This window comes from Zalophus californianus, chromosome 7 (assembly GCF_009762305.2).
Source record: "Zalophus californianus isolate mZalCal1 chromosome 7, mZalCal1.pri.v2, whole genome shotgun sequence".
NCBI classification, from domain to species: domain Eukaryota; kingdom Metazoa; phylum Chordata; class Mammalia; order Carnivora; family Otariidae; genus Zalophus; species Zalophus californianus.
Window position 1 is genome coordinate 85,750,894 of NC_045601.1, and position 16,521 is coordinate 85,767,414.

Genomic DNA, 16,521 nt, shown 5'->3' on the forward strand with positions numbered 1-16,521 from the left:
ATGTTTAATATATCAAAGCCTCTTGATAAGCTATACAATAAAATTGTACAGAAATTTCTGCACAAGGTCCACAGTAAGCCTATAGCAAACATGTATGTCTAGATTACTCCCCCTGACCTTCCAAGTTTATAATACACATCCCTAAATGAGACAAAAGGAGGAAAAGTTGGAGATAAAGATTCTAGATTAGTTTAAGATGGCTCTCTTATTCCTGATTTCTATTCCTAATGAGACCTGGCTATCTGACTATAATACCTATTCTTGGGTTCCAGGGGCTAGCCTGTATCGTTTATTTTCCTATTTTAGTTACATTTAGATGACTTTTCTTACTGGCAGGGGTTATAACTGAGATAGATCATGTGCTCAAACAACAGGGCGCCTGGGTGGTTCAGTTGGTTAAGCAGCTGCCTTCAGCTCAGGCCATGATCTCAGGGTCCTGGGATGGAGTCCCCCGTCGGGCTCCCTGCTCAGCGGGGAGTCTGATTGTCCCTCTGCCTCTGCCCCTCCATCCCCGCTTGTGCTCTCTCTCGCTCTGCTCTTTCTCTCAAATAAATAAAATATTAAAAAAAAGAAATCAAACAATAATACAACAGTAAATGTCTCTTTTCTAATTTATCAACATATGGATAAATATTAGGCCTTTTATTCATAAGAAATTTCTAAATATAAATAATAATACTCATCAAAATGTTCTAACATCACTTAACTTACCCTCAAAGTATGGTGCTCTTGTGCTAATAAAAGTCTTAGTTCTTCATGTAGTGTTATAACTTCCAGAAACTGTCCCCATAAAGCCATTAGAAGTGAACAAAGTTGTGCAAGATTCATATTTATAAGTTCTGCCAGTTCATCAGGATTTTCTGTTTTCTGAAATGACAAGAAAAGAACTTCACTGCTTCCTGAGACTTACCATGTCTAAATTTAATGTGTTATTGAGAACATTAATACAAAAGCAAATTTTTGGTTTTAACAAGAAGTGTGTGTGTGTGTGTGTGTGTGTGTGTGTGCACGTTCTTGTATGTGTAGAGACCAAGTAACCAATGGCTTTTTCCTATGTGATAGTTACTATAGCAACTACTTAATTGATATTTTAATATCTGAGATATCTTGTTACTGAAATAGTGTCAAATATAGCTTAAAATTACAAATCAGGATTTTATAGAGCATGATCAACTTCAAACACTAAAATTCTGAGAATTTTAAACACAATGTACAAATCATGATTAAAGTTCTAAAAGTTATAAAATTTTTGGAAGATAATGAAATCTTGAAATAAGATTTTTTTCTCCAATCTGCTAAGTAAAGTACTTAAAAGATCTGTAACTCTTCAGAAGGGACAGAGGTACCTTCTAAAGTACTAACTGCTTTTCCTTCACTCCTATGTTCCTAGGTGCCATATTACTTGTGGTAATCCTCTTAGAGAGTCATCAAACACTTCTTTCTCTTTTGTAACAATTCATTTGCCCACTGTTTATTGAGCACATTTTAAATGCTAGGGCCCACATTCCAATCTAACTCAAAGATTAATATGAGAAACTCAGAAAAGTGGGTAAACAATTTTTATATACTATTATGAGTGTTCTAATAGTGGTATTAAATTATCCTGTTTATTTAAATATTCACCTAAACTGATGATACAAGTTAAAAGTAATGAATTATACAATAAAATGCAGAATCTTCTATAAGGCATTTGGATTTCTTGAATAGGTAAAATAAGGATTTTTGGACAAACAACAATAAAAGACCATAAATCAGAATGATTCCTTCTCTTTTGGACAAGCTTTTCTTTGATTCACTGAGGCAGCAGTGTTCAGGCAGAGAATATCTTGCTGGAAATATATGTCTTCAATTACTAGTCATACTAGGAAATCTATCTTAAATATATAGAGAGATGCTGATTTCATTTCCCCAACCTAAAGAAGGTAGAAGTAGTCTATTCAGGTTAAGGTTGAAAGCCACTCCCATACCATCTATATAGTAATGACTGCTAAATCTTTATATCTGTATCACATCTCTCCAGAGCTCTAGACCCATTACCTACCAGATGACTATATTTGGATGTAAAACGAAAGGTATTCAAGTTCGGTATCTCCTAAAGAGTACTAATTATATCTCTACCCTCCCTTTCTTAAAAAAAAAATCTCAAAACATTGCTTATCACATATGATATATCCTTACTCAGTATTTTTACTTCATTTTGAAGTCAGCAATTCAGCAGGCTTTTCTCCTTCCCCCTGCAAACCGAGTTTCCATTTATCTATGCTAACTCAGAGAGAACATAAAACAAAAATTCAGCAAAATTATTAAGAAGGGAAGGGATGGTGCTTTGTTCACTTTCGTGACTTTGATTATGTATATATATTATATACTTTGTATATATTATATATATATATAATATATACTTTGTATATATTATATACTTTGATTCAGTATATAAATGTCCATTTATATACTGAAATTTACACAGCAGTCACTCAGTATTTACTGAGTGAATAAGTGAATGAATGAATAAGGAATTATAGGCTTCAGTTAAGGAAAAAGTGCCCCAAATTTTTGGACAAACTCAGAAAATGTTGAAAAATTCCAGAATTCTGGAATGGAAGCTAATAGAATCAACATATAATAAATATTGATTCATCAATGTACAATAAATCTACAGATGTATTTTGCCCCAGGAAATAGTTTATAAATGTATTAGAAATGAAGCTAACAAATTTTTCATGTCTCTCTTAAGAACATACAGAAGATTAAAGTATTCTCTAAAATAAATGGAAACATGCAGTCTTGTTCCAAGAATAGTTTTAACGGAGTTTAGAAAAAGAAGACTTGAATAAGCATTTGACAGTAACTAGAGAGTGTTGTGTAAGGCAAGCAATGCTATTCTTAGTATAATCTACACACAAGTAGAAATAATTCTCTTGGTCTTACCATAGGTTGAATAATGTAAACAACTCTTTTTTTTTTTAATCCCCTGAGAGCAAGGCTGTCTAGATACCTTGCAATTATTAATTTTACTTTTCAGAAATCATGGCACCAAGGTTCTGAGGACTTTAGTATTTTCATTATTACTAAAGCATCTTTTCAAACATAAATTACTCCTGTAGTTTACATAAATCTTTACAATGTCTCAAAATATAAATAATAAAATACTTTAATGTCAAAAAGGAAATTAGGATTAAGTTTGACAATCTGTTTTATATGTATAAATGCAAGAATAATAAGATCTTACATTTGTATAGTATTTCCTCAAATAACATTCATTATCTTGTCTTATATGGACATGCACTTTTTCATAGAAGTCACTGATCTTGTTTGATTACAAAATATTGCTTACTTAAAAAGACTTGAAAAATAGATAAAGAAAAGAAAAAAATTACGTTCATTTTAGTGTAGAGTCTTCCATTTTTCAGTTATACACATAAACACTAGAATCAGATAAACTATTATGCCATTTTCATTGAATGAGGATTTCCCTCCATCATCACTGAAAGCACATTTTTAAGGTTATATAACTTTTTTAGATTGTAAGTGTCCCATACTTCATTTAACCACTCTCCTATCATTGGGTATTTACTCAGGTTAATATTCTTATATTATTAATTATAATGTATATGAGTCTCATTGTTTGTTTAGTACTGGTTGAGAAGTAATACTCTGTCTTTGGATATATATACTGCCAAATTAATCTCTGAAAAAGATCTCCAAGGTGAGAGATCTATGAGAGAGATACAAGAATCTGTATCTTACCACAGCTCAACAGCATTACATTATTTAAAAATCACAGCTGATCTGACAGGTTAAAAAAGGTATGAGAATATTTAAAATTTTGTTTATTTGATAGTGAAACTGAATTTGTTTCATTTGTTAGCCTATTTTGTAAATGGGTATCCTATACAAACTTGAAAAATGGGAAGTACCAGGTTTTCCCATTGATTTGTAAGAACTCTTCAAATATAATTGTATCTTTTGTCTATTCTATCTGCTGCCAAAATTTACCCTAGGTTGTTGATGTTAAACTTTATGATGTCCATTTATATACTGAAATTTAAATGTGTACCTAAAAAATTTATTAGTAATACATGAATACACGTAGTATTTTTAAAATTTAGTACAGATGGATATAGAGCAAAGAATAAAAATTTTCCTTTATAATCCCATCCTTCATGCAACTCTTTTCTGTATTTTGTTAACAGTTTAGAATACATACACACACACATATGTATAATATATATGTACCATATGTGGATAATTCCCTCTACAATAATACACATTTTTAAAGAGTTTTTCTAAGTCATTATTACCTTTCTTCAAGTAAGCTTTAAAATAAATCAAATTTTAACATTTCCAACGGTATTTTGATATGGATGCATCAATTATTAACTTAAAAACCTGTAACTTCCCATGATTATTTCTCTTTCCATTCAAAAGTATGTTTATTTATTCAAATATCTCACTGAAATAGTGCAAATTTTTTTCACATTAATTGCACACATTAAGATTACTTCTAAATGTTTAAAGTTCTTTGGGGCAACTATTATAACAACATTAATGATTCTTAAAGAAAATACTTCTCTTATTTGAGCTGTGGGGAAAGCCTCTAGGAGAGTACACAAAATTACTTGTATCCTGCATATGTATAATTTTATAAGAAGTAGATACCTTTTTCAAAGGGGTCTAGTCCTCATTCAAATTTACATACAGAAATACATTCTAAAGCCAAATATATGTTTTTGTTTGATTCAAGTCTCTGATTTCTTCCATTAATATAACTGAGAGTGAAATACATAGTCATCTTAAAATAAAACATTTAAAATAGAACATTTAGTTCCACGGCCAAAAAAAAGGGAGGGGATAAGAAAAATCAATTTAATTTCAAGAATAAACTAGTGGAAAAATGGTCTGAGACACAAACTGATCTACTAAAATAAAACAATTTTTATTTCTAAACTATCATTTTACAAAAATATGTAAGTTTAAGGATGCTTTAAAAATTTGTCTAGAAATTCTTTTGAGTAAACTAACTGAAGAAAGAAAGTGCACACTTTTGATAGTTAATCGTCTTTGCTATTTCATTTATATGCAGAATAATGTAAATTTTAAAGATAAGTTAACTTTATGAAGCCAAAAGTCTTGAATCAACTAAGTTGTGATTCTACCATGATCAACCATTTGAGGAAGGATAAATCATTATTAAGTTTTCTTAGATAAAATATTTAGAAGAGGAAACAGAAATCCACTCAAATAACTTGATAATGTTAATTTAAAAAAAAATCCAAGTACCTTAACTTCTTCACATAGTTCAGTAAGTCGCGCTTCTACATCCATTTCCTCTGAAAGGAGTAAAGAGTAATTAGAGGAAATATTTCAGTGTTAGATCTGAAAACTATTCTGAAATTATCTAAATACAGTTGCCCCCTGAACAATATGGGGGTTCGGGGCATCAACGCCCCCCCGTGCACTCAAAAATCCATGTTTAACTTCTGACTCCCCTAAAACTTAACTACTAATAGCTTACTAATGACGAGAAGACTTATCAATAACAGTTGATTGTATGTTATATGTATTATATGTTGTATTCTTATAAAAATAAGCTAGAGAAAAAAGTGTTAAAATCGTAAGAGAAAATACATTTATAACCCTATTCTGTATCTATTCAAAAAAAATCCATGTATAAGTGGACCTGTGCAGTTCAATCCCAGGTTTTTAAGTGTAAATTACCTTTAAAAAACCAGAAGGTTGAGAAATATCTGGACTATATTCAATGAAGTGCATTTCAATGTAATATATTATCATGAACACATTAATCATGCATATAACATGATAACTATTAAATTCTACGTTGTGATTATTAGTGTTCCAATTCTCATAAGAGGCTAACACTGTCAAGGAAATATTGCCTATGGACCTAAAGTAACTTGCACAACTGCATCACAGAAAAGATAAAACATATAGTTAGGTTTTACTGCATTTCATACACTGTAAATTTCAATAAAGTTTAGCATTTGTTTTAGATGTATACATGCTTTGTTTTTTTTTTTTTTTACAAAAGGTGTTCCTAAAAATTTCAAGTCAAATTAATTTTTATAGCCAAAACATTTAAAACACACCTGGAGCATAGGTTATTTAATGGTAATGAATGTCAAATCTTTTTCAACAAAAATTAAGTTTCTAATTTAGTTTAATACATTTTTTTCTATAAGATAGCCTAAAACTGAGGCAAATTTTTTCCATACAATCCTAATTTAATGTATGCTATAATCTCTATAAGAAGTGTACAGATTAATTTACAATTAAAATAATATTTATAAGGGACTACAGAAACTAACAGAACAGAAAGGTTTATTGGTTACTTTTTACAGGGAAGGAATTTCACTAAGGCCTGAAATATGCTTAGATACACCTAATTTTTAATTAGAAATCAAACTAAAATGAGTTCTCCTACAAGAACTATAGTAGCATAGTTGTAATCACACAAAATTCCATAATCCTGTTGTTCCACAATCTTGTTAACTGGTTATTCTCACACAAAGGCAAGAATAGATTCTAGGGACATCCCTGAATTTATTCATCAGCTCATTATCTCATAAGGTAGACTTCAATGTATACTATTTGACAAAAAGAATAATATTTATATTTGATAAAATAAAGTTACATCTATATGGTAAACACAACCAACCTATGATGTGAACAACAAATACTCCACTAGTAATTAAAAACAGTACAAACACACATATAGTTTGAAAGTCACAAAATATATAAATAAAGTTGTTATGAGATATTGATAGGTACCGAGAGAGAAATTGCAAATTTGGTCAACCTGTTGATGACTAAGGAAATCAGCTAATACTTCACAAATTATTTCACTGTCAGTGGCTTTTAATATAGGTTTTCCAAAATTAAAAAAAAAAACAACTAGCAGAACCTGTATTAAAATCATAACTCCCATATGTCAATGTCTGTTTTCACATTACTCATAAGTTTTTCCTTTGATCGGAGAAAATCTGTAAAATTAATCTTAGTAAGTTAGATATCCTACCTATAAATTTTTTAAAAATGAAAAACTTTAAAGTTTTGAGTTTTGATACATTTTTCTTGTCTTTACATATAGGAGTCTAAATGTATAAGGTGGTACATTTGCATTATGGCTAGTGAGAGCTACTTCAATGCAAACATCTCAAAGAATTTAAAAAAGTAAAAACCTTAATCTTTGAATTGATTTCAAAACCGCTTAGGACTTTTAAATGAATTTAAAATTCTATCTTTTCTCTTTAAAGTTTATTTACACATATACAATTATACAGAAATGTATAAAAGTAATTCTTATTTTACATAAATTATTTTATTTGGCTCCTGCTGCTAATCCAAGGTTACAGTGTAAAACATATTCTTCCATATTTTTCAAATATACACGTACATATGGGCACACATCAAAGATACTGCAAATTTGGTTCCAGACTACAATAAAGCTAATATTGCAATCAAATGAGTCAAATAAATGCTCCGGTTTCCCTAAACATCAGAAGTGCATGTAAAAGTTATGTTTATACTATATTGTAGCCTGTTAAGTGTGCACTGTGTCTACAAAATGTACATAATTAAAAAATACTTTATTGCTAAAAAATACATCATTTGAGTTTTCAGTGAGTTGTAATCTTTTCACTGGTGGAGGGTCTTGCCTTGATGTTGATGACTGCTAACTGATCAGGGTAGTGCTTGCTGAAGGTGGAGGTAGCTATGGCAATTTCTTAAAATAAGACAAAAATGAAGACTGCCACATCCACAGACTCTTCCTTTCATGAAAGATTCCTCTTAACATGAGATGCTGTTTGATAGCATTTACCCATAGTAGAACTTCTTTCAAAATTGGGGTCAATCCTCTCAAACCTTGCCACTTCTTTGTCAACTAAGTTTGTGTAATAGTCTATACCCTTTGTTGTCATTTGAACAGTCGTCACAGTATCTTCAACAGTAGATTCCATCTCACAAAACTACTCTTTGCTCATCCATAAGAAGCAAGTGCTCATCTGTTGAAGTTCTACCGAGATTGCAGTAATTCAGTCACATCTTCAGGCTCCACTTCTAGTTCTAGTTCTCTTGCTATGTCCACATCTGCAGTTAACTTCCTCCACTGAAGTCTTGAACTCCTCAAAGTCATCCCTGAGGGTTAGAATCAACTTCTCCCAAATTTCTTTTAATGTTGATATTCTGACCTCTTCCCATGAATCATACAAGTTCTTCATGGCATCAAAATGGTGAATCCTTTCCAGAAGGTTTTCAACTTACTTTGTCTGAATCATCAGAGGAATCATTACCTATGGCAGCTACAGCCTTACAAAATGTACTTCTTAAATAAGACTTGAAATTAGAATGACTCCTTGATCCACGGGCTGCAGAATGGATGTGTTAGCAGGCATGAAAACATTAACCGCATTGAACATTTCCATCAGAGCTCTTGGGGGGAACAGATGCATTGTCAATAGGCAGTCATATTTTGAAAGGAATCTTTTTTTTCTGAGCAGTAGGTCTCATCAGGGGGCTTAAAATATTCAGTAAACCATGCTGTGAACAGATGTGCTGTCATCCAGGCTTTGTTGTTCCATTTATGGAGCACAGGCAGGGTAGATTTAGCATAATTCCTAGGTGTCCTAGGATTTAGGAAATGGTAAATGAACACTGGCTTCAATTTAAAGTCACTTGTTACATTAGCCCTTAATAGGAGAGTAAGCCTGTTCTTTGAAGCTTTGAAGCCAGGCATTGACTTCTCCTCTCTAGCTATGAAAGTCCTAGAAGGCATCTTTTTCCAATAGAAGGCTGTTTTGTCTACACTGAAAATCTATTGTTTAATGTAGCTACCTTCATTACTTATCTGAGCTAGATCTTCTGGATAACTTGCTGCAGCTTCTACAACAGCACTTGTTGCTTCACCTTGTACTTTGATGTTATAGATACAGCTTCTTTACTTAAGCCTCATGAACCAATCTTTACTAGCTTCCAACTTTTCTTCTTCAGCTTCCTCACTTCTCTTGGCCTTCATAAAACTGAAGAGAGTTACAGCCTTGCTCAGGATTAGGTTTTGTCTTAAGAGAATATTGTGGCTGGTGTGATCTGTTTTTTTTAAGTTTTTAATTTAAATTCCAGTTAGTTACCATACAGTGTAGTATTAGTTTCAGGTGTACAATATAGTGATTCAACACTTCCATATAACACCCGGTGCTCATCACAACAAGTGTCCTCCTTAATCCCCACCACCTATTTCACCCATCTTCCCACCCACCTCCCCTCTGGTAACTATCAGTTTGTTCTCTACAGTTACGAGTCTGTTTCTTGGTTTGCCTCTCTCTCTCTCTCTTTTTTCCCCTATGCTCATCTGTTTTGTTTCTTAAATTCCACATATGAGTGAAATTGCTACTAAAACTTCCTATATAATAGCAATAAGGCTGTTCTGCTTTCTCATCATTCATGTGTTCATTGGAGTAGCACTTTTAATTTCCTTCAAGAACTCTTCCTTTGCATTTATCCCTTGGTTAACTGGTTGGCAAAAGAGGTCTAGCTTTTGGTCTATCATAGCTTTCAAGGCATCATCCTCGCTAAGCTTAATTCTTTCTAGCTTTTGACTTAAAATGAGAGATGTGGAACTCTTCCTTTCACTTACACACTTAGAGGCCACTGTAGGGTTATTAATTGGCCTAGTTTCAATATTGTTGTGTCTCAGGATATAGGGAAGTTTGAGAAGAGGGAGAGAGATTAGGGAAAAGCTGGTCAGTGGAGCAGTCAGAATACATATTTGTTAATCAGTCCACCATCTTATGTGGGTATGATTCATGGTGCCCCAAAACAATTACAATAGTAACATCAAAGATCACTGAGCACAGATCACTATAACAAATATAATAATAATGAAAACATTTGAAAGATTGTGAGAATTACCAAAATATGACACACAGACATGGAGTGAGCAAATGCTGTTGGAAAAGTGGTGCCAACAGGCTTGTTTGATGCAGGGTTCTACAAACCTTCAATTTGTAAAAAAATGCAGTAGCTGTGAAGTACAATATAATGAAGTATTCCTATATATGGGTTTTAGAGTCACTTTTTTTTTTAACAAAAACATGATTGTTTTACACACTTTTCTGCAATTTGCTTTTTTCTCTCAGCAATTCTACATGGAAATCTGGTATGTAACCCTAAAGTGTTTTTTTAATGGCTGCATAATATTCCTTGGTGTGAATGCCTTATAATTTCCTCCATATTCTAGTCTTTGTCAAATGATAGGCATTTATCTTTATTTTCAGTGTTTTGTCACTAAGAAGAATACTATAAAAAACATGCTTATACATATATCTATACATACTAGTACTCATATTTCCATGACACAGGTTAACAAAAGGGGGATGCTAGGTCAAAGGGTAAATATATCCTATATTTATTTTCTAACCCCATCCATCTGTTCATTTATTCATTCATTCATTCATTCATTCAACAGATATTTATAACATAGCCCAGAAAAAGCCAATATAATACTAGGTGTTAAGGATAAAATATATCTCAGTAAAAATATTATTTAATTAACTCCATTATGGTTTGAATCAGGTCTTTTTCCACCCAACCAAAAACTAGGCCCTTCTTTATATAGGACTTTCATAAGCAGCATTCTATACAGTTAATTTAGAATTGAGAATGCTCAAATGTAAATTGATAGGCTGGCAATACAATAGTTTAAACAAGAAGTATGTTTTTATTGCTAAAAGGACACTAAAGCATGTTGGAAATGATCACAGTTTCATACTATGAATTCTTTAATTTTATACTTGCTTTATGAGAATATAAAACTATATTCTAAAATAATGATCATAAATAAATCTTTAACCTTTCTTTTTTCTTTCCTGATAATAAGATCAGTTTCTCCATTAACAGTTTTAGTGAAAATTGGCCTAACTTAAATTTTTCTGAGCTAGTTCTCATCTTAGTAGTAGTGAGAATTTGGCTACTTGTTCATACTTCTGAAAAACAAGAAACACTATGATTTTATTTTTTATTTCTACAGCTTTTCATAACTTTTAAAAAATGTAATTGCAATGGGTCTATGCAACACAAAATAAAAACCTTCAGTATACTTATGAAAGGACAGTAAGTTAAGTATTATTGCTATTCAAGAACAAAGGTCTAAAATATACAGGGAAATATATAAATAAAATAATGAGATCAGAATATTTCCCTTAAAATATGTAATATTTGAATAGTGGTGATTTGATACTATTTTGCTTTTTTTGGTACTATTTTGTTCGTTAAGTTTAAAACAATAAGAAAATAAATCCAAATTGACATAAAAAACAAAACTAGATACTGAAGATGTTTGTTTATTTCTGTAATATCATTAAACCAACAAATTCTGGCAATAAATATGGTTTCCAAAAAGTGCTCTTTATAGGAACTGTAAAAAGAATATGGAAAAAAGCCAAAGGAATCTTTGTATTTACCATTTCAAGCTTTAATTACCAACTTCAATATTATAAATTAAGAAATTAACCAAAGCTTATCTACAAACAAAATTGATCCTAGAAGTAAGTTCTAAAATAATAGTGGTAGGAACATTCTACATTGATAAATACATATTTATGAAATTTGACACTAATTTAAAGCAAAGTTTCATACTAATAAAAAGGGATTATTTACTTAACCTATTTTAAACGTACCTAGACAGGTGTCTTTCTGGGTTCGTGGTTGTTTTCTTCTGAGAAGGCGTTCATAAAGGACCTGCATGTTGGCCTTGGCTAGTTACAAGGATTGCACACAGCACTAGTTACTAAAACTCCTTTTACAACAAAGTTTACTAGAATTTTCCAACTTGTTATTAGTAGACTTAGTATTGATCTGACAGTGCAGTTAGATTAGAACACTAAAGCGGAGTCTTTCAGTTAGTTAATTAGCTTAGTAGAATTGCAAATGATGTACATTCAAGTTTATATTGCTTTGTTCTTTTTTCTATTTAAATGTATGCACCATTCAACATTTCATAATCCAATATAGTTTTAATTTCTTAGACTCAGAATTTCAGAGCTGGCAGGGGTCTCGGAGATGAGCTAGATCAACCCCTGCTTTTACAAGTGTAGATACCAGGGCCCAGAAAGATTACATGATTTGCCAAAACCTAGATTCCAGAACTTGTGACTCCCATTTCCATTAAAAGCTCCTTGCACCAAACCAATATTTAACATGTCATCAAAAAAAAAAAAAAAAATGTACATCATTCAGTTAGGAGAAAAGAAAATGGCAAAAGCAGAAAGGAATTCAAGGCATTATTTTAAAAGAGGGAATAAAGTTTAGATACATTTTTTTAAAGCATGGTAGAGTTTAAGACTTTTAAGTATACACTTATTTGAAAACTCAAGAAAAATATCAAATAGTAAAAAGAAATGCAATAAACATCCTCTACTCAAGAACTACTTTAGGGGCACCTGGGTGGCACAGTCAGTTGTGTCCAACTCTTGGTTTCGGCTCAGGTCATGATCTCAGGGTCGTGACACTGAGCCCCGTGTCAGGCTCCATGCTTGGCGCAGACTCTGCCTGAGACTCTCTCCCCCTCCCTTTGCCCCTGCCCTCTGCTCTTGCTAAAATAAACAAATAAATCTTAAAAAGAAAAAAAACTACTTTATATCCACTTACTAAAACTGGTGAATATAATATTTAGTCAACAATGTTTTATGGAAGTATTATCTAGTGCTTGTAATTTAATTTTGCTAGGATAAAAATAATGTTAATAATTCAGAATATGTAATTGTTTTATTTTAAATAGTTAATAGTATTTTTAGATGTTCCCTAGAAGATGCATTCAAGAATAAATTAAAAATTTTTAATAGAAAATATAAATATGAAAATTTTAAGAACATAAAATGCTACCAATATTTATTGAAGATGAGTCTTTTTTTTTTTAAGATTTTATTTATTCATCTGAGACACAGAGACACAGAGAGAGAGAGAGAGGAGAGAGCCTGAGCAGGGAGAGGCAGAGGGAGAAGGAGAAGCAGGCTCCTCGCTGAGCCAGGAGCCTGATGTGGGGCTCGATCCCATGACCCTGGAATCATGACCTGAGCTGAAGGCAGACGTTTAACCATCTGAGCCACCCAGGCACCCTGAAGATGAGTCTTGATTTTAAAAATACCTAGGAACCTATAATAAGCTTTGTGTTGATGCCTATATGTTTTTCAAGTAACAACAAAAACTGTATTGTGCTATTTCATTCATTCATTTATTCAACAAATATATTTTGAGTAAGTAGGATTGTGAGGTATTAATAATTTTATTCTATCACTATTATCTGCTTATTTAAGACTAAAGTCTAGGTTTGCTTTAGAATTTGGTTTCTGATAAGATATCTTAATCAAATAATTTGGAAAAAAGTTTATATTCATTTAGTAACTCCTGGAATTAAATATAAGGAAGGGCTTTTAATTATGATATTTTCTATAATGTATAAGGTCAAACTAATTTATATAACATAAAATCCATCCTTACCTATGACAAAATTTAAAACCTGACATATAATTGAATTATCATGCCAAATTAGATTAATGAACTAGTAATAAAGTGCTAATACTGTGTAAGTATTTGAAATAAATCTGTGCTTTGAAGAGATGTTTGTTTTAATTACTAATTATATATTTTACCAGTAAACATTCCTTTTAGAGAGAAATATTTTTTCTAAGTTAAAATGTGATTCATGTGTTTTTTATTCTCAAATATTACATGTTAAATGTATTTGAAAATTACATGCAAATAGACATCTTCCTTATACAGGCATTTATTGGCCCACCTCATATACGACTCTCTCTATTAAAACCAGAAGAAGTCCCATCTCTCTAGGTGAGTTTCTCCTGTTCATCCCAATGCTGGACTGATCACTTATTAAAGGAAGAGGAGAAGTCAGAGCTCTTTAAAGAGAGAGACCCTATTTTTTCCTCAGCATCTAGCTCAGTGCCTAACAATGTAGGTGCCCATTAAAATCCCAAGGGAATCACACCATTAAGAAGTCTCACTCCTACAGCTACTTTATACCTTCTGCCTTTTGGATGTCCTTATCTTTCCTTTCTAGTCACGCACATCTGGTTCCCTTTAATCACCTTATCTTTCAAATGAAATCCACTTTGTATATGCAGTCCCAAAGTTAGTAAGTGACAGAAATGTCTGCAAACATGCACTCTAAACTACAAGATAATGCCTCTTATGAATTCTACTACATCACTCAACATCAAAACTATTAACAAATTTATCATACATTGGCTTCTGAGTTTCACTTATTTTTATAATTCTGTTTTTCAGGTACATGGTATTGTCCTTCATTAATATTGGGGTTTAACAGTTTGGTAGTTTGGCCATCAACCAAAATTTATAATGTGATTCTAAGATGTGTTGGAGTTCCAAAAAAACAAATTAAAACATATGTGGAGCATAATTTTTCCATTAACTGAGGACAGTGATAGCCTAAATTAGTTCTGTCCTACAAACATTTCTTTCATGTTCCTAAGGGATTTTCCTAAGGGAAATAGATTTTCCTAATGGAAAGAGAAGGATTCTAAGTATACAAAGTAGCAAGGAAGAAGAGTATTTCAGAGAACAGTAATCAAAAGGGTTCCACCATTTTTGTCTTGGGAAAAACTACATGAGCAAAAAAGAATAAATTTTCCTATTGCTTGTACCTCTGTATATACATTAGGATACTTGAATTAAGTATTCCAAATAGTCAACTGAGTGATATCTGTTAATCAAGTCCACTGGAGTAGCTGCTGATAGGAAGTGCACAATATCCAGCATTTTCTCACAGCTGAATTTAAGCAAGGTACAAATCATTACATGTCCTTACAATTCTTTTATATCACCAAATAGGCAATTATAAAAAATAGGCTAATTACTCCCAAACCCAAGTATTATTTTCAATAACAGTGACTATTTTTAAGACTACATCAATATTGTTAAAAGACTGGAATCCTTGAGAAACAAAGAAATAAACAACACTGATTAAGTAAAATTTAAAAATAATTCTTGATTTATTCAAGTATATAATGATAAAATTAATTTATTCTGAAGACATAATTAAAATGTGCTTATTATGATAAGCTACTAGCTGATGTTTGAAAAGAAAAGCTTATTAAACTATTACAAAAGGTCTGAATAAAAACTTATTTTTGCTAATCCCAAAAATTTATCTTTTGCAAAATATGTACAAAAGCATTTTGCAAACTACAAATGGTATACAAAATCAAGGCAATAGGATTTTTTATTGTGTACTGTAACATATATGCAGATATTACTGCTGGATTAAAACCAAGATTGATTCCTTTAGCTATTTAAATAAATTTCAAAATGTTAAAACTGAGTAATGTTATTATTCTCTAAAGTGAAATAAAAGAACTAAGATCTGAGATCACTTAAAACCAAATGTATATAAAAATGTTCCAAGTACCTACAATCTGCTTAGACTGTTAAATATCTGGAAGCACAGATTTAGTTTATTTTCCCATGATTCTATGATTCTGTAGATAATTACAACATTTGCTTTCTAGTATGCTTTCTGGTTATATTTTAACGGGAGCAGTATATTGACATATATTTTTGAAAAATCTATCAAAAGACTCATTCCAAACTTAGCACCAAGAAGTTATTTCTCAATATCATAAAAAAAAATTTTTAATTGCAGAAAGTAATTATCAAGAGTCAAAACAGATGGAATTAAGAGAGAAGTAAAAGTGAAGCATACAAACATTATAGTTTTAGTACAGAGAAACTATGGCAAAGCTGCTAACTAGCAAAATGAGAATGAAGAGAAGACTTGAACTATAGGTTAGGTCTGGCTACTTTTAACATACCCAGTTCTAGTTTCTGACAAGAGGGAATCTCTTCTGTTACCGTAATGAAGTAGCTGTGCAATCCTTTGAAGGCTAGCAGCAAAGTGGCACAAAGTGTATAATGAAAATGATAGGCATGATGTAGGAAGGAGTCTGCAATGATGAAGCTGCAACCCTAAATAAAGAATAGATTTGGGATATAAAGTGTTAGTTACCAAAAATCTAAATATATTACACTTGAAACTTAGAAAAATAAAGGAAAAAATCCTAAGCATTTATTAATTAGCTATTCTAAAACATAAAATAATCAGCAATATTGTAGGGAGTTGCTCTTATACATACAAGTAATTTAAACATGCAAATGTGACTCAAATAATTTCAATTACACTGGGCTTTTAAAACAAGCAGATTAAATTATGGTTTTTGAAAATTTGAGATTCAAATTCCATTTGCACTGGAGGGACAGATACTCTACTTTTACAGTGAAAGCCCCTTTCCTTCCAAGGGAATAGGTTGTACTTGTACTACAAGCTGGGTCTCAATTCTGGCAACTAATCTTAACAAGCTCCTTTGGAGTGATTCTACCAGTTCTGTTAAGGGAGTAAGAGGTGATAGTAACAAGTTTAAAAAGACACTGGCTGTCAAAGATCTCTACCCATTAAATCTGGTAAATCTTTAAGTA

The 16,521-nt window shown here is 31.6% G+C and overlaps 1 protein-coding gene across 13 annotated transcripts in view; it reads right to left on the reverse strand.

The window, feature by feature from the left end:
* FAM135A (family with sequence similarity 135 member A) overlaps nucleotides 1–16,521 on the reverse strand; it is a 124,848-nt gene that overhangs the window by 57,135 nt on the left and 51,192 nt on the right. For 8 of the 13 annotated variants that reach the window (XM_027602113.2, XM_027602108.2, XM_027602117.2 and 5 more), the window contains 4 exons: nucleotides 15,861–16,014; nucleotides 11,694–11,771; nucleotides 5,281–5,330; nucleotides 712–867 (listed from right to left, as the gene is read on the reverse strand). In XM_027602113.2, the coding sequence (XP_027457914.1) occupies nucleotides 712–867; nucleotides 5,281–5,330; nucleotides 11,694–11,771; nucleotides 15,861–16,014 (438 nt within the window). Of the gene's footprint in view, nucleotides 1–711; nucleotides 868–5,280; nucleotides 5,331–11,693; nucleotides 11,772–15,860; nucleotides 16,015–16,521 lie in introns of those variants that run through there. The other 5 variants (XM_027602112.2, XM_027602116.2, XM_027602122.2 and 2 more) reach the window with 3 other exon arrangements.